The sequence below is a fragment of the Empidonax traillii genome, unplaced genomic scaffold (assembly GCF_003031625.1).
Source record: "Empidonax traillii isolate 1590-97213 ecotype Southwest subspecies unplaced genomic scaffold, ASM303162v1 scaffold322:size1131127, whole genome shotgun sequence".
Taxonomy (NCBI): domain Eukaryota; kingdom Metazoa; phylum Chordata; class Aves; order Passeriformes; family Tyrannidae; genus Empidonax; species Empidonax traillii.
The window spans coordinates 266,832-294,588 of record NW_020955515.1 but is presented as its reverse complement, the minus strand read 5'-3'; the positions used below and the strand labels follow the sequence as shown (position 1 = coordinate 294,588).

General features: G+C 41.6%; 1 protein-coding gene across 2 annotated transcripts in view; it reads right to left on the bottom strand.

Annotated features, from left to right (window-relative positions):
- The window catches only part of NCOR1 (nuclear receptor corepressor 1), a 58,802-nt gene that overhangs the window by 29,912 nt on the left and 1,133 nt on the right, over positions 1-27,757 (bottom strand). For both annotated transcript variants that reach the window (XM_027891544.1, XM_027891543.1), the window contains exons 2-14: positions 14,606-14,783; positions 13,129-13,277; positions 10,818-11,013; positions 9,678-9,860; positions 7,680-7,793; positions 6,634-6,690; positions 6,155-6,207; positions 5,363-5,429; positions 5,096-5,268; positions 3,096-3,186; positions 2,396-2,574; positions 1,882-1,936; positions 1,231-1,332 (exon numbers count right to left, since the gene is read on the bottom strand). In XM_027891544.1, coding sequence (XP_027747345.1) covers positions 1,231-1,332; positions 1,882-1,936; positions 2,396-2,574; positions 3,096-3,186; positions 5,096-5,268; positions 5,363-5,429; positions 6,155-6,207; positions 6,634-6,690; positions 7,680-7,793; positions 9,678-9,860; positions 10,818-11,013; positions 13,129-13,277; positions 14,606-14,713 — 1,527 coding nt within the window. In that variant the 5' untranslated portion in view covers positions 14,714-14,783. The remainder of the gene's footprint in view (positions 1-1,230; positions 1,333-1,881; positions 1,937-2,395; positions 2,575-3,095; positions 3,187-5,095; positions 5,269-5,362; positions 5,430-6,154; positions 6,208-6,633; positions 6,691-7,679; positions 7,794-9,677; positions 9,861-10,817; positions 11,014-13,128; positions 13,278-14,605; positions 14,784-27,757) is intronic.

The window sequence follows — 27,757 nt, the reverse complement described above, 5'->3', positions numbered from 1 at the left end:
GCTACTCACATATAAATCAGCAATCACCAAGTCAGGCAGAGCACCTTGGGCTTCCCTTTATCACGAGCTAGAAAAACTAACAGAAGTCCTGGCAAAATCCAGGTTATTTCCAGTAATTCCTCCCATCACAGCAGTTCAGATTAACCAGAGCAGAGGCTCCAACTAAATCCTGTGCACACTGACAGTGACCTTATCCCAAGCAATCCACAGTATGTGAGCACTGACAGGTCAGCCTCCCCTGAGACGACTCTTCTTGTACAACACCAGCCCATAATCAGAAGGTTTATGTGCAACAGCACCACAGAAGCACAACCCAGGGGCTGTTTCTACTGAACAGGATCAACTTCTCAGCTGGAGCTGTTTGCAGCTATTTTATGTAAAAAAAAAAAAAAAAAAAAAAAAAAAAAAAAAAAAAAAAAAAAAAAAAAAAAAAAAAAAAAAAAAAAAAAAAAAAAAAAAAAAAAAAAAAAAAAAAAGCATTTACTGGGACTCTCAGAAAACTCCCAGTATCTGCAAAGAGGATTCCCATACCCTGGGGTGGAATATTTACTGCATTTGCTGTTTTGCAGTGCAGGTCTGTGCAGTCCCAAAGTCTCTTTTTGTGTGTGTGTTTTCCAATATCCACATTAACCCTGCTAGCCCAGCACATGTATTTATACACTTTTGGTACATAACAGGCTGCTCTTTTCCTCTCCAAAGACTTCCAAATGAATTCTTCCTGAATCAGCAGAATTTTTAACTTGCATGCATTAAATTGGGCTCTTTCTTCTCCCTGTGAAGTTCCAGCTTGACTTTGAGCCTGACCACCAAATAAAGATCACTATTAATTTCTGCCTTTTGACAAATACTGACATTATGAAGTGATTATATATTTTCCACTGCAAGTCACATGCAAAACCTAATTTCTGTGGGCTCCAGCATAGGATTTAATGATGGATTCAACTTCAGTGTCTATGGCAGGGTCCTCAAAGAAAGTGAATGGTCAGATTAAAACAAGTAACAAACGTGCAAAGGAAGAAGATACTTCACAGAATTAAAACCAAACTAACCAAGATCCCCCCTGAAATCAGGATTGCTTATATTTTAAAAGGGCAAGAATGCAGTAAAGGAAAAATAATCATCTCCCCCCCACACCATGTATATAAGATATTGCTATACCAGACAGTGAAACAGTCGTAAATAGGAAACAATAAAATAGCAATACCCAAGTGATGAATAAATTCAAGATACCTGGTTTCTTCCTCTGCGTTTCCCGTAATTCCTCCGCACAAGGGCTTTATAATTTTCATTTTTCTTGGTCAAATAATAATATAATACACAGTCAGGAACATTCTGAAGCAAAAAAAAAACAGGAAAAAAAGAGGGAAGTTTTTAGTTTTAATTTCTCAGAACACTTATAGTATTCAGCCCCTAGACTAAGATAAAACTATTAGATTTGATTTCTCAGCAGGGAAGTGAATTCATGCACAAATATAACAGCATAACTGTGCATAAAATTACAGTGTTAAACACAAGTCTCACGTATTTACAATATCCCTGAGCTACTTCTGCCTGCATGATTTAATCTATACTAGATAATCTGCAAGTTTAAAAGCAGTGAGAGGAAAAGCTGCCCTGTTTTAACAACAAACCATCCACACTACACCAAGGGCCATTTTCCCTTATCCTTGCCAATAGTGGCACTTCAGTAACTTCTGTTCAATGTTTGCATGCACTGACTGTGTTACTGATCACATGTTATAAAATGCTATCAAAGCAGTTAACTTTTTTTGGACTTAATGTTTCTTTCCAGGAAGAGAAAATGATGCTGGGGTGAGTGACTTCTTTTTGGAACATTTGAGATCCCACCCTTGGCTCTACTTATATTCAGAAGTGTCTTACCTTTCGTTCCAGGTAGGAAGCAATTAGACCAAAGTTCTTGGGATGTTGGACAAACCTTTTACAAATTAGAAATTATTTCAGTTTAACAACATAATCCACAATCAAATCAGCAAAGCAATCTTCCAAACAATCTGTTCCATCACAAGCCTTTCATTTGCACGACTGAAATGAATCTAAAAAGCCCATTTCTCAAACTGTGCAGATTTAGAACTAAGTACTCAAAATTACCCATTAGCTGATGTAATGAGAGACTCTTCTCATTTTAATCTTTCCACAGAACTAAAGGACTTGTGAGAGAATTTTGATTTTAAGGATTAAATAGATGTGAGCCTACTCTGCTGAAAAATAAGTCTGAAACTTTTGCAGTATTTCTTACATCCAGCTAAGGACAATATCAAGTATTATTGCACAAAAGCTTCAGCATTCCCGATTTAGTTGATATTTACTGGGGGGATTTCAGCATTTAACTATCATTTGCAACATACTAAAAATGAAAGATAAGAAAAGTCATTACTTTTCCTTAAAAATCTCTTTCTCGTGGTCGGTCCAGACATTCATGAACTGTCTGTCCTTATAAACTTTCATGGGATCCTCCATCAGACCGTTCATGTTAATGAACTTCACCCGTCTCTGCTCGGCGTCGAACATCATGGGCGGGATGACCGAGAGCTGCCGCATTTGCTTCTCGTTATTCTACAGGCAAAGAGCAAAAGAAGAAGTGAAGAACACGAGAAGTTGCTACTGATGTTTACAGCTCTTGAATGTCACAACTCTTCAAGCTCCCCCCACTGGACACGGTCACAGTCAGTTTGAGACTTTCTGGACACAGCTTAACTCTGGTAGGGGTTGTGGCCGTGAACATTCCCGCAGTCACAGCTGCAGGAACGGTGTCACAAAGCATGGAAAACTGAAATGGTGCAGGCCTTTGGAAAGGAAGGGTTTTCACATGTTTGTTACAGCTGTAAAAAAACTAGGTTGCAGTAAGCCTGCAATGAGAAAAATCTAGGGCAGATACAATTAGAAAGCAAAACCCTCACATGAAAAGTATTTCCAGGACCTGTTTCAAGCCAAACTTCACACAGATTCTCTCAAAACGATCCCAAGAGGTTTCTCTTATCAAAAAAAACAAATCCTCTGCAAGAAACCTTTTCACTGCCAATAAAAGGATATTTATTGGCTGTGCTTCTATAGCGAAGTTGAGACAACAGCCTCACCTCCTGCTCCGAGAGTCCATCAATGATCTCCGAGATCTCGTGTTCACTTCTAGCGATCGTTGCTGAAAGGCCAGCCCCTCTTTGGCCAACTCTGGAACGAGGGCAAAGCAGGAGGAGTAAGGATAGAGTGGATATCAGCTCTACCTGAAGATTTTATACGCCATGACAACCTTCAAAATTCCTTAAAACACTGTTACCACACTCTCAAATCAGTCAGGACTGTTCCTTCTTAGGGAGTCTCAGGGTACAAACTCTGTCATGTCCTGCCATTTCAAACAACTGCTCTGTTTTACAGGTGAATTTGCAAAGCTCAGCAGGAAGGACATGCTTGAGTCAACACACAAAAAAGGTGTTACCACCAATTCCACTGCAAGTAGGTGTTTTAGATAAATTAATGCTCTTCTGCTGAGTATGAGAAACATACACAGAAACCACCTTAATCACCTTAATTAGTACAACTCCTACACTGTGAAGGAGCCTATCTTTTATTTTTTTTAAAAAATCACAGTAAAGTTGCCTTTCATCAGTTTGGTCAAGTTACTGATACAGCACTGACACTCCTTACAACAAAGGAAAATTTTGAATTAACTGTAATTTGGAAGAATTTTTCAGCTTGTGATCTTTACACTGAAGGAACAACACAGCATGTGGATCAAAAAGCATTTCAGAGATGAACAAATCGCTGCTAACTGGGGAAACAAAATATCTGCATTTGCTCAAAGATTTTATGGAATTAATCCATTTGCACAAAATCTGCCAAAAAAAACCCCCTTGGTATTTACATGGCCATAGACAGAGGTGCCATTACATTAGAGAACAGAAATATAATGTAAAGGGTTTGCAGTTACAAAGATATGATAATATTCTTAAAGTGAAAGCTTCTGGTGCATAGGATGCTGTTCCCATTCTAAGATTTTCCTACTTTCTTTCCTGAATTCCTCAAATCTTGCAGCCTTCACAATAAATTGCAAACTCCCTGTTTTCCCCGTGTTTTATGAAATAAAGTATTGTAGGCAGATGGTAACAAGAGATGAGATTCAATCTTCGTGGGGCCTGAAGTCTCCAAGGTGTATTAAAATGATTTCAAACATTAGATAAACAGATTTCAACATAACTGAATCAAACTTGACCTAATTCTGATTTAAAGCACTGCCTACAGAACTGCAGATGGAGTGAACTCTCAAATGAATTGCACTTCATTCCTTTTTAGATTCCTTGTACAGTTCCCATCTAACAAATGTCTGATAGATTAAAATTAAGTAATAAGGATTTAATTGCCATAGCTTGCATATTTCAAAATGCAAAAACATCTAGAATAAAATTACCTGGCAAGTACAACAAAAGATCAGTCAAACTGTTAATTTAGAAGATAAATGGGGTTTGAGTGTGTGGGCTAATGAATACAGGGATCATGGAGCACAGGAGTAACACAGACACCCAGTGACAGAAAAATATTAAGTATAAATTAGGGTGTCTGCCCGAAATGAAGAGGCTCCTGTGAAGCTGATGCTCCAGTTATCTTCATTCCAACTGCACAAATCTCTTTTTGAGCACCACTGCCTAACTAGCCTTTGCTAACTGGTCCTTGTCCTGTGTTTCCTTCGGAAAATGTGGAGTTTCTAAAACTTTTAAAGATCTGAAAAGGGAGGTAGGAAAGGGACAATGTGGACATCACTCTGGCAGCCCAAGAGGACCCCAACTGATGTGGCTGTCACTGCTGATGGGGAGGGACAGGGGAGGGCAGATGTAGAACAGGGGGCAGATAAAGCCATGAAGACCCTCAGGATGTGAGGACAAACTTGACCTCAGTGCCAGGAAACACAGGGAGCAAATGCAGAACATTTGACTTTACCCTGAACGAAACAAATATTCCATTTTAAGGAACACAGTGACGAGCATCAAACTTAACCATTAAGCTCAGACAATATTATCATAAATTATTCTAACACTTAAAACCCCAAGGGCTATTTTGCAGGAACGTTTCAAATCCACGACAATACCTTTGGAATCGCTCTTGCTGTTCCCTCTGCTTGCGGATTTCTGGGAACTGTTTCTCATAATACTCCCGAGTTTTGCTCTCCTTGGCTTTCCTGCGGGGGTTGTTTTCTATCCTGTCCACTTTTTTCTCCCATGCCTCCATCAGCTGATCATAACGTTGACAGATCTTCTGTTCCTGTCAAATTGCAAAAGGAAACCTTGGACTAAGCCAAACACACCCAGTGATGAGCCCATGGAAGCCGGGCAGGCTGCTGGGATGGTGGCCTTACCCGCTGTTTCCTTGCGTGGTTTCTTCTTTTAAAGAATAATATCAGCTTTTTCCTCATCACCTGGTTTCTGGAAAACACATTTAGAGGGAAAAAAGTGAACCACTTAAGGATCAAGCTCTTCAAAACTCCTCAACAAAAGCCATATCAATTTTAGATGCCAGATCATTATTACAAATAGTATTTTCAGGGGTAGAAAATAGAAAAATTCCCAGTGAAGTCCAGTTATCTAAATCACCTCATCCTGTACTTTTTCAGAGAGGACATTCCTGAAGATGGCTGGAACAAGCAATTGAGACACAAAAGATCCCAATTTCAAGCCAGCTACTCTCCTTTGCCTCAAGAGAGATAATATGCTAAAATGAGTAAATTTGGTTGAAGCTATTATGTTTTTAGGGGGGAAAAAGTATTTGCAATTCAGCCCTAAAGTTAAGAGTTTCACAATACATTATTCAAGAAATAAGTACTTTGAAACAAATCTATTTGGTGGAGTAGTACTTTTTTTTTAAGAGAAGTTTTTAAAGGACTTAAAAAAGTTAAAGCAAATTTTTATGATTTATTTTTGTCTTTAAATAAAGAAGAAAAGTTAGTGTTTCCCTCTGCCTTCAGTACATACAGTGAACTGTTCCTGCAGAACTGTTTTACAGCAAAGAAATCATTTACAGGGACTGGAAGCTCTTAACTATGGTTAAAGCTCCCACATCCTATTTGGAAAACACAAGGATGAAAAATGTGAGTGAATGTTCACGTTCAGATCCCTTAAATGGCCCAGTGACAAGACATTGAAGCACTCACGTTTTGATGTTTTCATGGTAGACCTTTGTGTCTGATGGTTGGTTGTAAAGTGGCTGCAATTTTGGGTTAGAAAGATACACTCAGAATGTTTTCATGCATGTAAATCTATAAGCAGATACAGCACATTTACCAACATTTTAGTATTCAACAGTGCACTCAATCTGATATGCAGCAATCTGAAGGGACCACAAGATGTTCAACACATAGCATAGATCCGTTATTTAAAATTAGATTATAATTGTTTATGTATATGGCAGTCCTTCATTTTTTTTTTGTTTCAAACTGTTCTCTCAAATAGATTCAAATCTACTTTAAAAATGACCCTTATGCAGCCAATGAACTCACTCAACAATTCACCAGTGCATTTAAACACACACTTCTTTTATACATCATCACAGAACTACAGCTGTTCACCACAACAGAATTAGAGCAACACAGAAAATAGAAGAAAAGAAAAAATCCCAAAGTCCACAACTCACCAGTTCAACTTTTGGACCAAGCCCTTCAAAAATCTTGTGAGCTTCTTCTGCTTTTTTCTGCAAAGAAGATTTTTTTTGGTATGGTTTGAGTAAATCCTCTGAAGTTTAATGTCAAACGTGTATCTGAACCCTGGGCCTGCTGCTAAACCCCTGCCTGACCATAGGAGATCCTTCTTAACCTACTTCTGCAATGTTGCCTCAGCAAATAAAGAAACCTGCACTTGGATTGAGAACAGGTTGCATGGAACACTTGGGACACAGTTCTACTGTACAAAATCTAGCACTGTTTTGCAGGGTTTTTTAACCTCCTCAAATTTTAAACAGTAGTCAACTGTAACAGAAGTTAGCTGTTCCTCTAAAATACTAAATAAAATTGGAAAATTAAACAAACATGTACCATTCTCACAGAATATCAAAATACTTTCAAACCCCCCAGATATCCAACTCCCTAATCTCAAACTACCATGGGGGGAAAAAGGCAGGAAGGACTTTGCTGCTGTTGGCAATATTGGTGAGCTCCTGGAATTTTCTCACCACCTGAACAACACAAACCCACAGTTCACCTCCACACTGCTTCCTCCTATCTGTCCATTTATCCACACCTGAAGAGCCAGAAGTCAGAGTTTAGAAAGAAGGCACAACCTGTACAGTTTTTTCCCTTCAGCTCATCTAAACACAGAGTCTTCAGCCAAGCTTGTGAGTTTGATGCGAGGAACAGGGAATTCAAGATAAATTTCTGAAGCATTTTTCACATCTACACACATGTAGAAACATATATATGTGTGTATAATTATATCTGTATCTATCTCAGCACAGGGGTCTAAGGATGAGACCCTTGGAAAATGGAAGGATCCTGTGATCAAGAATCAGAATCTCACGCGAGCGTTCTTTCATTTAAAGAAGTAAATGAACATTAAAAGAAGGGTGGGCAAGTCAATGACACACAAGAAGCAGAACTTGCCCCAGGGGAGTGAATGAAGGCCCAATGAATCAAAGCCCTCAGGGTCAGCCCCAGGCACGCTCAGCGAGCGGCCAAGGCCACTCACCCGGTTCTCATCGTAAATGATCTGCACGATACTGCGGTGTTTCTGTTCCACTGGAGGAGGGGACACGGGCCTCTCTGGCTCGGGAGGCTTAGCAGCTTCTTCTTCAAGTTGTTGCTAAGAGACCAAAGAAAGGGAATCAGCCATCCAAACCCCGTCACCCCCACCAGTAATTAGTCAGCAGAGGTAAAATATGCATCTGATCAACAGTTAGCACGGTCCCTTCCTTCGGTTTTTCACTCCCAAGGAATGAATGAAATGGTTTAAATGCCCAGAGGGACGATAACAAGGCTATTTTCTGTACTGTTGGTAACCCAAATTAACTGTTTACAAGACTCACCGGACTTGTTTCAGCCTGACATTTAAAGTAAATGTCACTTTGCAATTTATCATTATTAACTTTTAGCAAAAATACCAACTTTGGAGAAGGGTTGCACCAGACCTGCCCTCTCACAGAAAAAATAAGAGACAGAGCTGCCTTTCTACATTGTAGATGTTCAAGTGCCATCATTACTACTGTCTTTTTGTTCAAAAAGGTACAAAAGTCCTTCTAACACTCCACAGAGAACATCATTCTAAATGTACTTCACAGCAAAAATAAACCACTCCACAGGCATTAAAGTTCCAAGACTGTTACAACACCAAACAAGCAAAAAAATACCAACAGCAAAAACCCACCCTGAAATAATTTCCCAGCTCCTGCACTGCTGCGATTTACTTCCACACCAAATAAATCTGGTTCAGCAACACCTTCATTTTTTAAATATCCTTCACCCACACCTGCCCCAAACACACAGCAAAGAACTCCTGACCCCAGGGGTGCCTCCTGCCCCAGTCCCGGCCAGGATGTGCTCCAAGGCTGCCTAAGAATTCAAACCCTACCATTTGAGCAGAATGCCACAAGACATGTAATGTTTTTGAAGTCAAATCATGTACAAACGTGCACAAATGAACCTTCAGAGATGAGATGCACCTGCTGATGTTGTGGGAAAGTGAGCAAACAAAAAGATAAGCATCGTTAACACACAGACAGGTACTCAGTGACATCCTTTTTTGGTTTTCTGCTGGAGGTCACTTCATAGGTCATTACAATTCAGACATAATTAAATGCTTCCAGAACATAAAAACATAAAGCTCTCCAGAGCTGCCTTTTTGTTATCCTGGACCTACAAGTCAACAAATCCTACAGCGTAACTCTCATTTCCTCCAGAGTTCACACTACAGATAAAAAAGTAAAGCTGGCACTATTTCTATCTGCATCTTTGAAAGTCAGAAAAGGAAAGAAGGACTTTGTTTTTGTCAATGAATAACAGATGCCTTGACTGAAGGGTGGGTTTACTTGGCCACAACAGCTACTGGGAAGGCAACAACTACTGCCAGCAAATATTTCCTTTGCTTCCAATGGCTGAAGTGCAGTTCTCTGATGCAAAGCACAGTCAAGACCATACAAAACAAAACCAAAAAGAGTGGCATTTCTTCCTTTATTTCTCTGCTCTCTGTGTTTATTCACAGCCCTCCTGCTACAATTCCCCCATGGCTGACCTTAGCTGCAGATGTTAGGATCTCTTGCTCCTGTGAAAGCAGACGATCCAGGGACTTATGTACAAGCTCTGGTTTTGGAGGTGCAGGGAAGGGATTGTCCCCTTGCCCAGACTGCGAAGGAAGAAAGGTGATATCCTCCCCTCAGCCAGCAGGCAGCTCTAAAGCTGAAATTACAGTCACAGTGCCCTTGTTCCACTAGTCATCTCACAGCGGTTTCAAACACAACCCCATCTATTGCTGGTGTTCCTGTGCGGCTTTCTCCTGCTTTCAAAAATGTCTAAAACTGCACGATGTCCAACTTATTTAAAACAGCAAAATTGTGCACGATCATAACCTTCCCTTTCCACCTCCTTCATTTGGTTCACTGTAACCACAAAATTCACCACCACCAAATGAAGTTCTCCCACACCTTTTGCACTGGCAGACACCACCAGCAGTTGGTAGCTCTGCTGTGCTTACTTGCTTTTTCTTCAGTTTGAGGATTTGCTGTTCAACCTTCGCAATCTCACGATCCACACGGTCCATGCTCTGGATCAATTCTTCCTTGGACAGCTTGGAAGGTGAAGCATTTTGGTCCTCCCCACAAGGCTGACCAGAAATTGGAGAAGATGGTCCCTCATGCTTCCCTCCAAAAGCTGGGTCCTTCCATGGGACAGGAGATAAGGGAGGAAATTGGGAAAAATCAGTCAGATGATAACATGGGAGTGAGCGTTCAGTAACCAAACCAGCACCCAGGAATTACCAACCATTTCCAGTTATCTATTTCTCTGTTGAGAAGCCAAGTGAAAGTTTTAATAATGCACTAAATATCTTAGAATTAACTGACAGCCCATTTATGACACTGCACTTCCAAAGTCCACCTTTAAAAAAAAACCACCATGATGCAACATTCACCTTGGAAGTATAAGAAGATTAAAATGATTCCCTTTTTAAAATATATCTTCATAAATGAAAACAGTAACTTTTACTTTTAAAGGCAGGGTTACTTAAGAGCCACTCCTCAATAACCTCATAAACTGATGAGGATATTCTTGCAGATAACCATGAGCAGCTTGATAAAGCACATCTGGAGTTAGTTGTGGCTATAAATGGGAAGTTGTCTTGAACTTAGCTCTAATATGCAGTATCTACACTAGAAAATATCCACCCCACACTGGATTGTCCTAGATTTACCCAAAATGAGACAGTGACAAGTATAATTAGTGTTATGTAAATAAGCAGATTCATTTCAAATGCTTAAAAGGAAAAAGGGGGTGGAAGGAAGTATTTTGACTATTCAGTATAAATGTTAATTACAGAAAAAATGGACTTGTATGCATCTGCCAGCAGCTTTCAACTGAAAACCAGAAATATTTCATGCACTATGCTCTAATCATTTTACAACTGAGGTTTGAGTGACTTCAGAGAGTAGTGGCAACTCAGAATTCCAGTCTCTGTAATGTGTTTGATGCAGACTGTACAAAAACAGTAACACTGACTCACAATCACAGCTTCTGGTAACGTGCAAAAGCAAATTTCTGGGATTAAAGAAAGAACCAAAACAAATAAAAAAAGCACAGAAAATTACACCTTCACCATCAACACAGAAAGTGGCTTCACCTTCTTAATATCTGCAGATCTCAGCCCTTCCTGCAGAGGATGTACTAAAGGTAAGACAGTAGCTGCACTGACACGCTGGAAATGGGAATCCGAGACTTGTTCAAGACGTGGTCGCTTCGATTCCAGTGAATCATGATCTGTCTGAGATGGGCCTGGATGAAATTGCTGTTCATATCCAGTTCTCCTTTCCTGAGGCCTAATACACGGAAGAGAGAAACCATTAAAATATATATTTTTGATGCAAGAAAAGTATTTGGTGTTCCTCAGCCCCTTCCAAACATACAGGAGATTTAGGTCAGTGATGCTCCTTCTAAACAGATAAATGTTTTTAAGTATGATTTCAAAAATGCAACAGTTAAGATCCACTGGAAAAGAGGAAATGAATTTGAATCTCTAAAAGACTGTTTAAAGGCACTCCTACCATTACAAATCCTTAAAGAACTCAGCACTGCTACAATGAGATTGTTCAAATCAAAGCTCTGATTCAAATTACAAACACCAGAAGAACAAAAATCCGTGAGAAAAATTCAGCACTTTATTCCACTGAAGATGGCCACAACAGCTCCATTATTTCAATTTTGCAGTCAAATAATTTTTAAATGCACACAGAACGCTTGGGATGAGCCTGTTTGGAACTCGAGCTCTGCTAAAATGCTATTACATGACAGAAACTCATTGATTCAACTCATGAGTCATTTAAAGGCTCCTCCTCCTCAGAAAAATGCCCAAGAACAGCATCACTCGCTGCTTCACAGTGCAGTGCACAGGATGGCCACACAAGAGCCTCATGTGCTTCTCATGAAGTGCCACTGAAGAAATGACAGCAGCTTCCTGCAGCCCAGAGAAGCTCTTACAAATTTACAGTCTGGGGAGGTGATTTACAACTGCCATAAACTCGAGTCTGGAGAACTCGACAAGCTGCTCCGATTCTCAGCGTTAAACCAGAGCCTTGGTGACATTTTGCTGACAGGAGATGAAGGCAATGAGCAAGCCCCAGATTTCACTATCATCGAGTTATTTTGGGGAATATCCTAATGAGATTTTAAGCCAGATCAGTGTTTACATAACATTCATCGTGGGTATTTGTTCAGAGTCAGATCAGCCACTTATAGCCAAAATAAACTGGGAGCAGTAACCCAGCATATAAAGTTGCTTCTACAGATACACTTACCAAGAGTCCAAGGTAAAAAGAGGTTTTTACAAGCAATGAGTGCAAGAAAAAAAGAGGTTGTTACAGGCAGCAACACGTGCTTACAACTGTACATCAGCAGACTAATACACTTAAGAACTGAGTGCATAAATCACATTTTCACCTCTCCCCTAAACAGAAGCATATTCCTAACACATTGCTGACTTACTGCACTCCAGTTAATATCATTCTAATCTGTAGTGGGTTTTTAATCTTCAAATTTGATGTTCAGAGTGCATTCAGTGTTCTTCAAGCATGTACTCACTCTGTCTGAAAACTGCCTTGAACCTACCAACAGTACAGCAGTGCTGATGCACACGGAACATTCCTCAATCTCCACTGTGAAATGACCCACTGCACTGAGAAGGAAGATATTACCAAAGTGAAAGCAAATTACAACCCATGATTGACTGTAGCTGTCCATTCCACGTGTCCTCAGTTAACCTGCTGGCCCCAGATCAGTCTCATCTCCTTCCATGAGACAGGAATGGTCCACGAGACTGACAAAAAGGGCATTTAGAACAAATGAGCTGACACTCAAGTGTCCTGCTAAAAGCAGTGTACACTGATTGAGTTCTCTGTGCCTAGAAGTCCCTTTGGTGCCACATCTCAGTGTCTCGCAATTCTTACAACTCTCAAACCCCATTAGCTCTGTTGATCCTTACTTGCCCAGCCACACAAACACCACCTGTTGAACAACCAGGACTAACTGAGGAAGCAGAACAGGTTAACAATCACCCTGCAACAGCTCCTGCACTTGTTGCATCTGCTTGGCAAAATTAAACTATCCAGAGGTACAAACTTGACACACTTTTAGCCCAAGCAGCATCACAACATTTGGATTGTCAAAGTTTCCAGACAGTGCTGTCAGTAGAGGTGTGGAAAAGTGAAGCCCTGTCATTTCCTGTCTGAGAAACAAAGGTATCAGTTGAGCCGGAGGGAGCCAGGAATGACACAACAGCTCCACCACTCCCACAGCAGGGGAGCACCAATGAGAGCCGGGCACTGAGATCAAAACTGTGCAACCCGACAAACCCTTCTGTTTAAAAAGCAGAGCTGACTCCACAGAAAGCACCGGCTCTGAGGAGATTGGGTTCACACATTCCCAGAGCTGCCTCTCACCTGTCAGAGCCCGGGTGGAACTCGGAGAGCAGGGAAGGCCGGCGCCGAAGCTGCTGCTGTTGCTGCTGCTGCTGCTGTTGCTGCTGCAAGAGCTGGGTGGCCTGACTGACTTCCAGGTGGGAGGAACGGTAATCGGGAACCGCGAATTCCTGAAGGGAACACACACTCCCGGGTTAGTGAGAACAAAGGTGGACACAGGACAGTGACCATTTCTGAAGGTGTTAAAGACAGAGCAACACCAGATCGACCCAGTCTCATTGCAGCTCAAAAAACAATGTTTGCACCCAGCAGTTCCGAAGTTTAAAATAGGCTAAATACTTACACTAAGAATTCCACATAACACATTAACAACTTCCAGCAAAACACGAATGAGTCAGCAGCAGATGAATATCCTCTAAAAAATACCCTTTAAAATCAAGTTTTGCACATCCGACTGCAAAGTGGTAAAACAAGAATATATTTCAGCAACCTCCAGGCAATTTCTTCTGTTATCACCTCAAGACATTGTTACATCAGACATTATTATTTAGATTGAGAGTCAAATGACATGCATCTTCCAATTGATGCAATGTACAAAGTGAGGAACAAGACAATTTCCTTGTATTTACTCACTTTTAAAAATTATAGGCATCTGGCATAAACAAGGAGAGGCTCTACAAGACATGTAATAGATCATTACCCATAAAATGTAGTTTATATAAATTATCTAAAAATAACCAGGAAGCCAAAAAGCTCCCTTTTGCAAACCATGTAAGTAGAATAAACCATCTAAAGTGGTTGTAGCAGGAGGAGAATTTCATTAAAACAAGGGAAACCTGAACTGTTGTAAAGCCAACAGCTGGTCCTCCCCAGCCCACCGTGCCACAGAGCACAGGATGGGAGAATAAATGCTCAGCACAAATGACCAAGTAGGATATCCTTAAAAATCCATAACTCCCATTCTGGCCAGCAGAACACAGCTGGAAGCACTAGTGCAGCTGCTTCATCAAAAAAAAAATTAAAATAAAAATCAGTGTAACACAAGTTTTTACACATTCTCCACCTTGCACACAGTTTTGACAAGTACCAGATTGGACTCCCAGAGAATCCAGCCCAATAGTGCAACAAAAGTTTATGAACACAGTCCCTACTGAATTTATTCAAAAGGGAGAAAGTAATGATAAAAGCATGAGAAAGCAGATGATGAAACCAGGAAGTTTGTATTTAAAAGAGGTAAAAAAGTAGATATATATCTAACCTTGAAGAGGCAAAATGCAGTGCTTCAGAAAAAAAAGAAGGAGAGCAAACCAAGCCAAACCAACCCAGCCCATAAGTATTTCTGTAAGAAGCCTGGCAGCAGTCACACTGATGCGCCACTCCACTGTTTCCAAATACAAGCGACTTGTGTTACACCAGTTTAAAAAAAAACCAAAATAATGCCCTTTGGCCCAGCAAACACCTGAATTCTGCCTTGTGAGCCTCGAGCCCCGTCCCTTACCTGCTGGTGGCGGCTGCTGGGGAAGGTGTACTGCACAGAGTGAGGGGGGTAGCGGCTCTGCTCCGTGCTGAATGCTCCTTGGTTCGGAGGGTAGCCTGAACTTGACATTATCAGGGAAGAAGTCTCCACAAAGCTGTGAGATCAAGCCCAGCAAGCAATCATGTTTCTAGGAAACCGCCTAAAGGAAAAAAGATCGCTGATAAGCACCGGAGTACCAGATGTACTCCCAATACATTACAGCCATAGTCACCTAAGCAAAACAAGCATTACCAGTAAAAGCTTTTTCCTGATGTATTTATTTAATAGGTTACTCCAGTCTGAAAGATGTTAACGGGTCTTAAATGGGCTCCAAATGAGACATGTCAGCATTGTCTACACAAAGATTTGAGGATTATATTGTCGGAATACATAATTTTACCAGTTACCAGTTGAATTAGGAGGATTTTAAAAGAAAAGTAGGTCACTTTAAATAAATGTTGAAGACGGTTTAATAGCCTACAGTTGGACTCTTCATTCACAGTAAATTTCTTTGGCACAACACGAAATTAATTTCTTCTGCAGAGTTTTTGGGTTCTGTGAACAGTTTCTTCCTTTCAGATCCAGGCAGTGTTGGAGCTGCTTCCCTCAGTGTCACCTGTGGCTCACTGAACCACGGTGGATGAGTCAGGCCCTACACACCATCACCATCTAACAGCACCTGAACTGAAGTGGTTGGTACAAAAGGCAATTACAAAGCAGAAAAGCAGCTCTGCTTCAACTGCCAGCGTAGTTTGTCTCATCCAGGACTACACTGTGAAGTCTTAAAACAATCCTGCTTAGCTGACAATCAATGACTCCTTTGCCTCTGCTGCACTGTCCAGCTGCAGGTGAGCAAACACTGAACTGCCAGTGGATTGGGGGAGATTTTAAACACTGCAAAAATCCAGACAAGCTCATTATCAAAGTCAGAGCGTGCCTGAGACTGGGGTGTCATTTCAGCTGCTGAAGGTCCAAATACATTGATCAAACCCTGCAACCTCATGAGTGCTTTGAGCAGGTAAATTATGGCCCTAAGCAAAATGTGGGACATAAATGTATTTTAAACAGAAAGTATTTCTCTCTGATAGCTCGAAAGATGTAATCCTTGGAGCCTATGTATTAAATACAGAATTCTATCAGAGCTGGAGTGAATTCTCAAGCTCTTGTCCAGAGCCCAGCAGATACATCAGACCTTCAAACAGGTAACTGTTGACCCCCCTCCTCCATGGCTATGTTTCAAAGCACAGAAATCTGCAGCCTTTCACAAACATCACCTGTAAACTTTCACTTCTGAACTGCATTTTCCATGAACAGTCAATAGACAAAATCAGCTCAGGAAAGGATCAGACACAGCAAGCTACACATACAGACCTTAAAGTATATCTGACATACTTCATCATTCCTGTTCTGGTTGGGGTTTTTTTTTTCCCTCCTAATTCTCCATCAAATAAAGCTTTACATGTTGAGCTATCAGAATAATGAGACAGATTTAACTCTTTAACCTGATTTTCAGATATGAAAAATCAAAGAAAAAACAAGTTTCTCTATCAAAGCAATACCCAACATCCCTAGTTGTGTGCTTTATAGTACCTATAAGTCTAGTATAGTACCTATAATTCACACCCAAGTGACAAGCCCTCACAGAATTCTTCCCCATTAACATTTATTATGCTCCATCATTCACACTGCCCTCCTTACAGTGCAGCTTCACTATGTGATGGTCTGATGGGTCTGAGTCATGTGTTTTCCATTTAATCAAGGAACAGTGTCAGAAAGCCAACACTCGTTGTGAGAGCTGCAAGATATCTCTGAACACTCCAGCGTACTCCTAGGGCCCAGCTACAGCAAAAAGAAAACCCTGGATTTCTCTTTCTTGCATGGACTTTCACAGAAACTAAAACCGTGGCACAGAGCTGTCAGCTCAGTCAAGAGTTAACTGATGTGACAACTACCCCTGTCACAGGCTGGTGAGCATTTATCATTAACTGAACAAGTGGCTCCATGGTATAGAGATGCTCAAAGAATTTAAGGTTATTAAAGTACTAATCTAAGTTTGATGAAGTCCTGATGCCCCAACCTGTGCTCCCTCACCCGCTTCAGGTGCAGTTTTCATAAATACGTGGCAGGTGACTAACTGGATTTTATAATTTTTTTATATGCATATATATAAAATATATATTTTTATATATATAATATATACAGACACGTGTATATATAATATATTTACATATATCTGCTCCACCTCAAAACCTTAGTGAGGAATAAAGCCAGTAGTGCTGGATGTGAGCAAAGCTCCCCCAGCCCCCTGTGTCTGCTGGGCCAGCAGAAGGCATTTAGGGAGCACATACCAGTATTTTTCCAGCAAACTCTCCAGCCTTCTTTCTAGTGGCTTCCAAGACACAGCCTGTGGCTCAGAGATTCCCTGAGTCAGAGCTTTTCTGTTTAAGATTTCTTAATGGATGCAGAGGGGATCAGGAAAGCAACCACTTGAAAACCACACACAAATACAGGCCGACTACTGCACGATTCCAGGACCTTTCTGCTCTCTCTCACTCAAGTTACATCTGCTCCTTATTTTCTCAATATTCAGTCAAGCCCACGAGTTGATCATTAACCCAGGTGCTGAAAGTTCACTCCACTCTCACTTTCTGTGATGCTACAAAGGCCATTCCTCCATGCACAAGAACTGAAGTGTACAGAGTGTTGGGTTTGTGTCACAGCTGTTCATCTGGAAACCTTCACTGATATTGACGCTTCCACAAGCAACTGCAATGAGAGATCCTGCCCATCTCTCCAGGTTCTGTGCTGGAGGTGGAAAGATGAGGGGCAGGAAGGGACCGTGCAGCACAAGCAAGAACATCCCTCATTCATCCACCAATGTTTAAATAATCCCTCTCATAACAACTTAAACCCTCTCATAACCTACAAGTTTTACACAAATACACAGGAAAACACTGAGTCTGCTGACCTTCCTCCTGAGAACTGCAAGTGGGATCATGTTCAAGCACCACAATAGAATATTTTTCTGAAGGCAAGCAAAGATGCCAACAGAGGAAGGCACCAAGCAGCATTCGAGAGGATAATCGTGGTCAGTACGAGAGGTGAGAAATGCAGAGAGAAAACAAAAAAAAAGAAACCATGAAGTTATCAATGGTGGAGGTGCATTCCTCCTCCTCCTCCCTGAGGGAACTGGCACAACAGCAGCACAGATAAAGGGGTAACAGTAGAGGCAAACATGTGCTCACATACTGGCAATTAGCAGGTGTGCAGGGTACTGAGGGATGGGGATCCCGTGTAGGATCTCATTTCTTTCCAGACAAAATCCCCACTGTAGTCCAGCACGTCAAGCGACACTCCAGTACAATATTCCCTCCCTCTAAGCCTCCTTTTCCTGTTACAGACACATCCACGTGCCTGCACACTCTCCTGATCTGACCTCCCTGCGTGCCCCTGCAGTCCCCCCTTTATCTTCCAGGCTCCTACAGCAGGAGCTTGTTTATCCTCCCTGCCATACTGGGGGGAGGGGGGTGAATTTTTTGCTGATATCTGCCAATAGAATTACCATCAATATTCTGCTCATCTCTCCCTGTCTTACTACCTTAATTCTGCATTTGTGGATGTAAGTACTTGACTTCAGTTTTCATTTCTCTGCAGGCAACCTCATGACCTGACATGTAAAAGCATCTGCCTCTCCCTTCAGCATCTGCTCCCATGTCTGCAGCAGACACAGATTATTCTTCATCAATCCACTCCTTGGTCAGTGAGGGCAATGCCAGCTTCCTGCTGTAACCCCTCCGAGTTCCATACATCCCCATTATGTTTAAATACAGCCATCCTTTTGCATAAAACTGGAGCTGTGTGTGTAGACTGTAAACAACCTCATCCGGGCTCTCCTGCCGGCTGTGTCCTTTCATCAGTCATGACAAACCCCATCCTGCTCTACCCAAATCCAGCCAGAATCCTCCTTTAAAGTTCCTCGCTATTTATTAACTCTCCCTGCCTCTCTGATCCTTGCTCTAGTTCCCTCTCCTCTGTCAGAACAGAGGCTGCTCACCTTCCTTTTCAGCACCCCGACAAATTACATCACCAGGAATCAGCTTCCAGCTCTGCTCAGTCAATGACAGCAAGGTCCTCTTTTCCAGACAAGTATTTTTATACCTTTTCATGTTACTTGGCAAATTTCAGAGGTTCCTCATATAAACATTTACAGGAGCTGTTACAGACTTTGGAATTCTGCCTCACATGTCTCCCAAAGATAAAGATGGGTCGTGAATACTTTCACACAGCTGCCAACCGGGCTGGCAAATTGTCTGTCCCACCAAACACTGACAATGAGAAAGGGCAGAAAGAAATATTTCTTGTTTTGCAGTTCAGAACCCAGACACTGTGCTCTAATGTCCCATTTCCCTGACACTCACAGACTCTGTGGTAAAACATGTAAGGGATGGGGAAACCCAGCAGCATCAAATGGATAATACTAAAAAGAAAATAAAAATTACAGGACAAGTTGGAGCAAAGAATCAGAAAGCAAACAGCTAAGTTTGAAGATACCTCGCTGAGAAAAAGCAGTGACAAGGGTAACAGTTTCAGGAACTGTGAAGAGATACTTGGCCTGGTGTTAATCTGAGCTTCTCGGGCAAGGAAATGATTTAACAATGTTTATTTCTAAAGGTATGAGGATACTTCTCTCTTTGGCTCAAACTACTGAACAGATCCAATTCAGAATTCCCCTTAAAAGCTACTGTTCCCACTTACATTTACCACATGCAGGGAATTTCGAACAAGTTAGAAATAATTTGGAGCTGGATATTATAATGGCAACAATCAGAGTGCAATTTCAGCTCCATCTCCAGAACTCAGAACGCTTCAGAAAGAAGCAGAAGTCCGTACTATCTTCAGCACACACGTGGGAAAATGAGTCACAGAAAGGTTAAGAAATCTGTCAGACTCCCCAGGAAACAGTTAATGTCTGAATCAGAAATAAGACTCGAGTCTTGCAGCACTCGGAGGAGGCAAAAGCCAGAGAAAAGCAGCAGCTCCTCACTTGGAAAAACACAGCAGGTTACAAACCGGGCCTATTTTTAGCTGGGCCAGTTCCCCCAAAGCGTTCAGTGCGTGGCCACAGGTCCCACAGCTGGAGGGAGGGGCAGGACTCCGGTGGGAGGGGAGTCACCCACTCGGTGTCCGTGGAACCACGGCCCTGCTCGCTGGATCCAACCCTTCCACTCACCCTCGTGGATAAAAGACCAGCCTCGTGGGTAGCCTCGATTTTTCTTCAGCTACCCAAAACAAGCCGATAGTTTTGCATTCACAGTAATTTTCGTGCCATCTTGAAGTACTTAACCAACACTCGCTAATTAAATTTCACATCCTTCTGGGAATTCTCCTCATCTTGTTTTTGAGCAAACTAAGTGTGATATAAAGAGTGCAAAGAATGAGATTATAGTCTAAACAGAGTTGGGGGATTTTGTTTTTAAATCAGCAGCTTCAGTGAATTGAGCTGTGATGTAACCAACCTGTGGCAGAGCTGGGAAGGCTCTGCCTAACGCAGGGGATCGACAACAAAGCACAAAATTAATTCAGGGATATTCATTCAAAGTTTACTCTGGCGAGAAAATGAGGAGTGAAGGGAGTGTTTCAGCAGTGGTAGGAAAGGCTTTATCCACAGCACGATAACAACACTTTTGAATAATTATTTCTGTGATTTCGCTTCAGAAAAAGGTAATGGAAGTACCTCATGGAAAAAAACAAAACCAGGCCGTATTTGAGGACCAACCCTATTAAACCACTCGATTTCATTACAGACCAGAGTCTGTTCCTCCAAGACACAACATTTCAACAACACAAAATTACAAGTCCAGAGTCACATAAGCAAAACCCTTCAGCGTATTGCCAGATTTGCAAAACAAATCTTCCTGGTAGTGTTTTCATTTCACCAGATAATCATTAATCTGTTCAAACGCTCAAGCGAAAACATCAACTTTGCATCCTGGGGATATGCCTTAGAAAAGTAAATACTGACAGATTGCTAAAAATAGGTTAATGGGCCCAACTTCCACATAAAAAGTTATTTATTCAAACTAATAGACACAGTACAAGGCTAAGTATCACTTAACAGCTACAACTGCAGTGGCCAGAACGTTAATGGCTCTCCTGCCAGCTCAGACTGATTGAGCAGTCGAGGAGCCTTCACTAAAAAAGCCACCAGAACTCCCAGAGCAGCTCTCCTTCCTCCAGTCCCTCCTCCATGCCCAGCTCTCAGCAAAGCCACATGACACTTATTCACAGGACACAATTTAGTGACAAAGAAAAGAAGTTTGGGTTCAACCCTTCAAGTGTGACCATACAAAACTCTGCAGAGTATTGTGGGATGGAAGGGTAAGTGAGAAAATCAGCTTCAAGATCAACAGGCAGGACAATCCTAAAAGACAGAGGGTTTCCATTCAAGAACCTATCAGAAGGTTGATGCCTGAGCAGATTTAAGATGATTTTGTGCTTTAAAACAAGACCTGAAGGAAGTGTATTCCAGCTACAATATCCAAGCTTACAGATGAGCTTCAAAGTATGAAAATCTGCTGGGCATACCCTGCAAAAGATGAAAAATTCTTTGCATAGTACAAAAAAAAATGTCAATAGGTCAGCCCTGAAATTAAAGACAATTTAATAAAAGCCATTTAAATGGGTTCCAGAACACTGTGCTTCCCATTTTTGCAGAACACAGACACCATCCTCAAAGCTCAGGACCTCTTCCACACTTCCTTTAATCTTTTTTTCACTCTTTGTTCACTCAGATTGATGTTGTAGAATACTCCAAAGCTTGCAGTCAGAGCATATGGGCATTTGAGTGCTATTGGAGTGAATGGAAACAATGAACACATTTTCTCCAAGTTGAGAACAACTAAAACTATGGAATTTTCCATGACAATTCCACATGTGCAAATGCCTTTTCTTCTCCTGTGACAGACACGTAAAATACCCCACAAATTCCCAAGGACTTTCATCTCACACAGTTGCACCCCCTCTGCTCACAAGGTTATTGATGCAAAATCTGCTATTTCTATCTCTGCTAAAAATACAGTAAAAAAGTTACACCTGTAAGGCTGTGTTTTACTGCCAACACTAAACAACATTCTCTCCATTAATAATTAATATACAGCAAGCCATAAACACAAAAATGGGAGTATTAGAAAAAAAAAATACTAAGAAAAGCCCAAACATCTGAATTTGACCCTTTTCACGTGAGATTTCCATCAGTGTACAATATATTCTAATCTCTGAATCCCAAAGCATTACCTCACAATGCTCTGCAGTGTCTGACATGTTCTACATGACATGCAAGCACAGCAAACTTTAATTTAGCCAATTATAGACATGACAGAAGTCAAGGAGCGTCACAGCTGTCAGTTCAAGATGTCACATTTACTCTATACTGAGAAGACTTTTCCATCTCCATCAGAAGAGCCAAAACACTAAACTATTATTTTATACTTCATATTTTAATAGGAAATATAGTCCTATTAACAGACTACCAAGTCCTTAAAGTACTTAAGTAATAGCTTTTGGAACATTAAATATTAAGTATTAAAGAGTCATTTAAACCTTTTTTTTTTGTTGCCATTCCAAAGGTGAATATTGGTTGTATATTAAATATGTAATTTATAACCAAACTGCTGCCAGATCTCAGGCTCACATTGTTATGTCTCATCTTCAAGTTTCTCTCCCTCTCCTGTGAGGTACCTACAAATACAGACAGAATTTGGGCTCTACCAAAACGGGGTCGATCAAATTCAGCTGACAAGAGACTCTTCTCCAGGAAACTCTATTTTAATCCCTCCTGTAATTTATGATCTCGAAGAACAGTGGCTAACACACGATATCAAGAGCCAGGCTGTCCACCACACACAGCTCTGCTGCTCTAGATGGGGAACATCACAGGAAAACCGAAGATCACACTGACATTTTGAGGAAGTTTCTAATCACCCACTTGCCTCACCCAAAAAAAGAAGAGGTGCTGAGCACATCCATTTCCAACCAGAGCACGTATTTCCATCACCAGTTAACACACTGGGATACACGGAATTCCTGGGGGAGGAAACCTCCTCTGGGTCCCATGGAGGAACAGCTCTCACTGCCTGCCAAGGAGCCTGCCCAGCTCCCTCTGCCAAGGAGGGTCACAATAACACCCAAGCAGCCAAAGGAGGTAGGAGGAAGTTCTCCATTCAGAAGTGGAAATCAAGGATGTAGACATTTCCTTGACTAAAAATACCACTGAGCGATGACTTCAACCCAAGGAGGGTACAAACCTTACAAGGCTTTCTGGTTTTAAAGTATATCACAGAAACACAGAGAGCTTGTTTCCTAAAGACATTTAGAACATATTTCGGTTTTCCCAAGGTACATCAGATTCCTGGTTGTCCCAATATGGCAAATAACACACAGTTAATGTGCACCACAAGAAAAATTCATGAGCCAAAGAATCCAAATCTCCAGAACTGACTGTCCAAAGCAAACCCTGCAAAGCCCAAACAAGAAAAAAAAACACAGGTAAGGACTCTCATTCCCAAGGGGAGACATCTTTTTCCTGAGGTAACTCCAGCACTTTCCAATCCCAGATATCTACCTTACTCCTAATCCTTGCCACAGGTGATTCTTCTGGTTATGAAACATCAACTGGAGCATTCAAACTTCACCCTCAAACCTGTAGAGTGAGACAGAAACCAAGCCAGGCACCCTCCGGTGTCCCTGCCTGCAGCAGGCAAGAGGCTCAAGAGATGCTACACAAACCAGTGATAAAAACTGCAACAACCTTCCCCAGCATTCCATCCTCACTCACCAGTCAGTGTCCAACAACTCCCTGAGGTTCCCTCCAATTCACCTTTTTTCTCCCATTTCATCTGTGATTTGGAAATAACCAGGATATCTCACACTGGGCATAAAATATTCTCTCAAAACAAGTTCTCTTCTCCTTTTTGGACTGAAAGCACAGGCACATCAAAAACAGCTTCTGCACATGAATTATTCCTCCACTGTTGATCCATCCGCAGGTAGAACTGCTTTTGACATCACCTAACATGCAAGAAATTATGTGGTCATTTCAAGTTTCCAGCTTCTTCTTGTAGTTCATTGATTATCAAAAGCATCTCTGTAGTGGCAGCTTTTAAAAGCAGCTTTGGTTTGGAAAAGGAAATACAACTTGGCTTATCCATACTGACTAAATCCACAGCTCCACAAACTGTGATGTACTGGAGGAGAAAACATCCTATAAAAAAAGCTCAGGACAAACCAAGTATCAGCCTCATAATTCTCCTCAGTTGACTGGGTTCAGATAAAATCAAGTCTAGATTTTAACTAAAAATACAATAAGGTTAAAATAACATTTTTTTTAACTGCATCTAAGAGCAGTGCCTTGGTCCTTTCCGATATTCCACAGGAAATGCACCAGGGCCTTCTGGAAACAAAGTTTATTGTTACCACATTTATGATTGGGACCTTCGACTTCCCAGGGAATGCAACAATATATAAAAATGTAACTGCAGCTGGGACTCACACAGAGGCCTCCAGGTCAGAAAAAGGTATAGAATGGAGGAGATCTTGACCTAGGAAGGATATAAGGAATCCTTTACATCTGGAGTGAAAAAAACCAACCCAGAACTTCAAGGTTTGAGATCCATTTACATGTGAAACATCAGCACCCACACAAATAATGTCCATAATGGAATTGACCATATTTATCAGGACAGGTTTGGGAAGAGCATTCCAAGAAAGCCAAACCATGGAGTCCCAGTGATTATCCCCACCTTCCAGACACCCCTTCTCTGTCAATCCAGTATGTCAGACAGCACAAAACCAGAGCAAGAGCTGGAAAACGTGAACCTGAGGTGAAACTCTACAGCGCACACACCATTTTTTGATTTGAACTAATTCACCTTCTTTTTGCTTTGCCCAAAATGCCATGAAGGAGGTGAAGAGTGCAGCTGAGCTGTAACAATACACCTGCCTGGTTCGCTGAGCAGCACTTGAACTTGTCATGAACTTACATGTGCTTAACTCCCTGCCATTGACAAACAGGCCAGGAATCTGATTGATATTCACATTTGTTAGACATGTTCCTTGAAACCTGCGTGTATTTTAATTCAGGAGAGCGTTTGCTTTTCAAAGAGCCCCGGGTTCTGCCCAGGAAGCCCAGCTGAGGTTTTCCACGGAGCAGGGAATACTGAGGCTGTTTCCAGCTCTGGATGGGACAAGAATCCTCTGACATCATGAGGATGTGAAAGAGAATTACCCAAATGCTCCTTCCCTGCAGCACAGCACAAGGCACAAGGGGAGGCATTAAAGAAACATCATATTAGTTTAAGCATGTTTTGTACTTAACCTCATCCTTGTTCATTTTTAGGTGTTCTTTCCCTCCCATCACTGTGACTGTATTTTCATTTTCAGTTTTACCCATGAGCAGTCACTCAACACGCACAGAATTTTCAAGTCCTGGTCAACACTCTGTCCAGGTAATCTGTCTGCATAAAAAACTCATTTCTAAGTTTTCTACTGCTGAAAGTTATGAACAAGGGGATTTTTCAGAGATGACTGATGCATCTTTGTACCAACACACTATCTTAAGTCTGCAACAACCTTTGCAATCATAAGCAGGTGAAGTCACTGACATCAAAACCACTGAGAGCAACATCTTCCTAGAGCATGAAGAAAAATACTGCCAAGCAAATCAGTCTGGGAGTGGCAACATTACAGAGTGGATTAGCTCTGGAGCTGTGCAAGGACACGGGAATCTCTCCTAGGATACTGGGAAGAAACATAGCCCAAGGTAAGACTGAGCCCTCTGCGAGCTGAGCCCCAGCAGGCCCAGGCTGTGATTTGACAGATGGTGGGTAAGCACAGACCCAGCTCAGAAGGGAAAGGGAACCTCACCAAACATCCCTGCTAGATGGAGAATGGTTGGAGGAGAGAGGAACTTCGATGGAAGATACATCCAGCACGCCTCTGGCTATTTGCATAATTTAGAAATAGCCCAAAGTAAATATTTACAGCCAGCGGTCCTGCACAGGTCACAACTTTTATCTGGGCCAGTTTCAGTCGAGGGGGAAGGTACCACGTCCAGTTAACAACCTGACACCCAAAACACTGATTCAGATTTGACTAAAAAACACAAATGACTTGAAGAGTTCAGGAGTGGCATCCAGGAAACGTTTGTTTGCATTATGAAACCACTGTCTGGGTACAAGTCTGTTCTCGAGATGGTTCTGTGCTGCCCTGCACCTGCACGGGGAACAGAACCCTTCCAGCTCCAACAATTGTTACAATCCTACAGGTAAGCATTTACACACACTGCAACTGCAAATAGTATTTGCAATCCTGCAAGAAAACCTCCATTCAAATCATTTTGTAGGCAATTATAAAGGAAGAGGAATAAGGCATTTCACCGAAACTTTGGCTGAGAGCCTTGAATGAGTAAATTAAATGCCAATATTAAGATCGTAATACAGAAAAAAATAGACGATATTGCTCAGAAGATGATTTTCAGTTGCTTTCATGCATTTCACAGTAGCAGGAGCAGAGGCAGCTCTCCCTCCCTGTGAGCATCCCTCATTCATTCTGTAACTGAGAAATGAAATAAAACTCTAAAGGTGAAGTTACAGAGGCACAAGAACTGGGGAAGGGACTCGAGGGGGGAAACTGAGAGGAGCTTTAGAGTCTGTCCCTACTTTCACCACAGGTTTTGAGAGCATTTTGCAGATCCTTTTTGATCACAGTGAAAAAAGTGTCTGCACAGAAGAAGCAACTAAAATGAGTGATTATAGGAGACAAACTGTATTTAAAATAAAACAGCAGCAGCACAATGCAGAAAAGTGAATATTCTCTGGCTCTGTGTTCACAATTTCAGTCTGAGGAGTTACTTTAATTGATTCATGCAATGATTAACAAGCTAGAGAGAAGTAACACTTTTGGAAGCAAACACTCATAACATCCTCTCCACATGGTAAAAAATGCACATGGTAACTCTTAGAAAGAAGATTCCAAAAGACTGCTCTCCCCCATGTTTCAGCAATAAATTGAGTTATTTTAGTGACCAGTATCAAAGAGCACATTTCAAACAGGCAAATTATACTGCACATAAATCACAACACAACTTTTTTTTTCCCTCAGCAGCCTACATCCTATGTCACAAAGAAAAGCCACATCAAGAAAAAAATCAACCCTGCTTTGGCAAAAAGGGTCCCTGCTGTTGGCTTGTTCCCCCTGGACTCCGGAATTCTTGGGATAAGCACGAAGATCTTTCATCCCCCAACGCGAGACACCAGATTTCAGCTAAGCAGAGATTCACTTGGAATATCACCGACTTCCTTTCCAAATGTCAAGGTTGTTTAGTTAATCAGGAATAACAACACACTGCAGGATAAAATTCCAGTGCAAAACCGCACCAGATCCGCACAGGCCTCGTGTGCAGTGGCACAACTGTGTCCACTTACCCAGGCACTTGCACTGTGCCCACGGTCATCCCACTTATCACAACAGCCATGTGCTTTTTTAATAACAGCACTATTTTCTCCCTCTCAGATCATACTGTATAGGATAAAAATCCCCATCTGAGCTCTAACAGTTCATAATCGTAGTGCCATATCTAAAATTAATGCATAATACAATAATGCTGCCACAAAACCGAGTCTTTGGGACGAGACATCCCCGCTGTAATAAGCTTTGTAAGGTTACACCAATATTTAGAGCCAGGAAAAGGTACCACACTTGTTAAGACCGTATCTGTGAAACATGAAGAAGCAGGTTTTGGACAACAACAGATTGTTCAGACTATCTACTCGCTCACTTGAGCCCAACACTGACAGCTCACCCATCCACCTAGAACCTGGTCTAACTGCAACCAACTTGATATCCACAGGTTTGTTAAGCATAGGAAAAAATCAGCAAGTTCTTTACCATCAAGTCAGAACAATTCTAGCAAAAAGCCACTTCCATTGTGCCCCGCAGCAGCCCGGAGATGACAGAAGCCGGGGATGTTTACAGGTCCCATATGAATAATTCAGCGTCAGCATCAGCAACAACTCCCCAGCACTGACAGCGGCCGCGATGCTCCCCGGACACGGAGCAGTGGCCGCAGCACATCCTGGG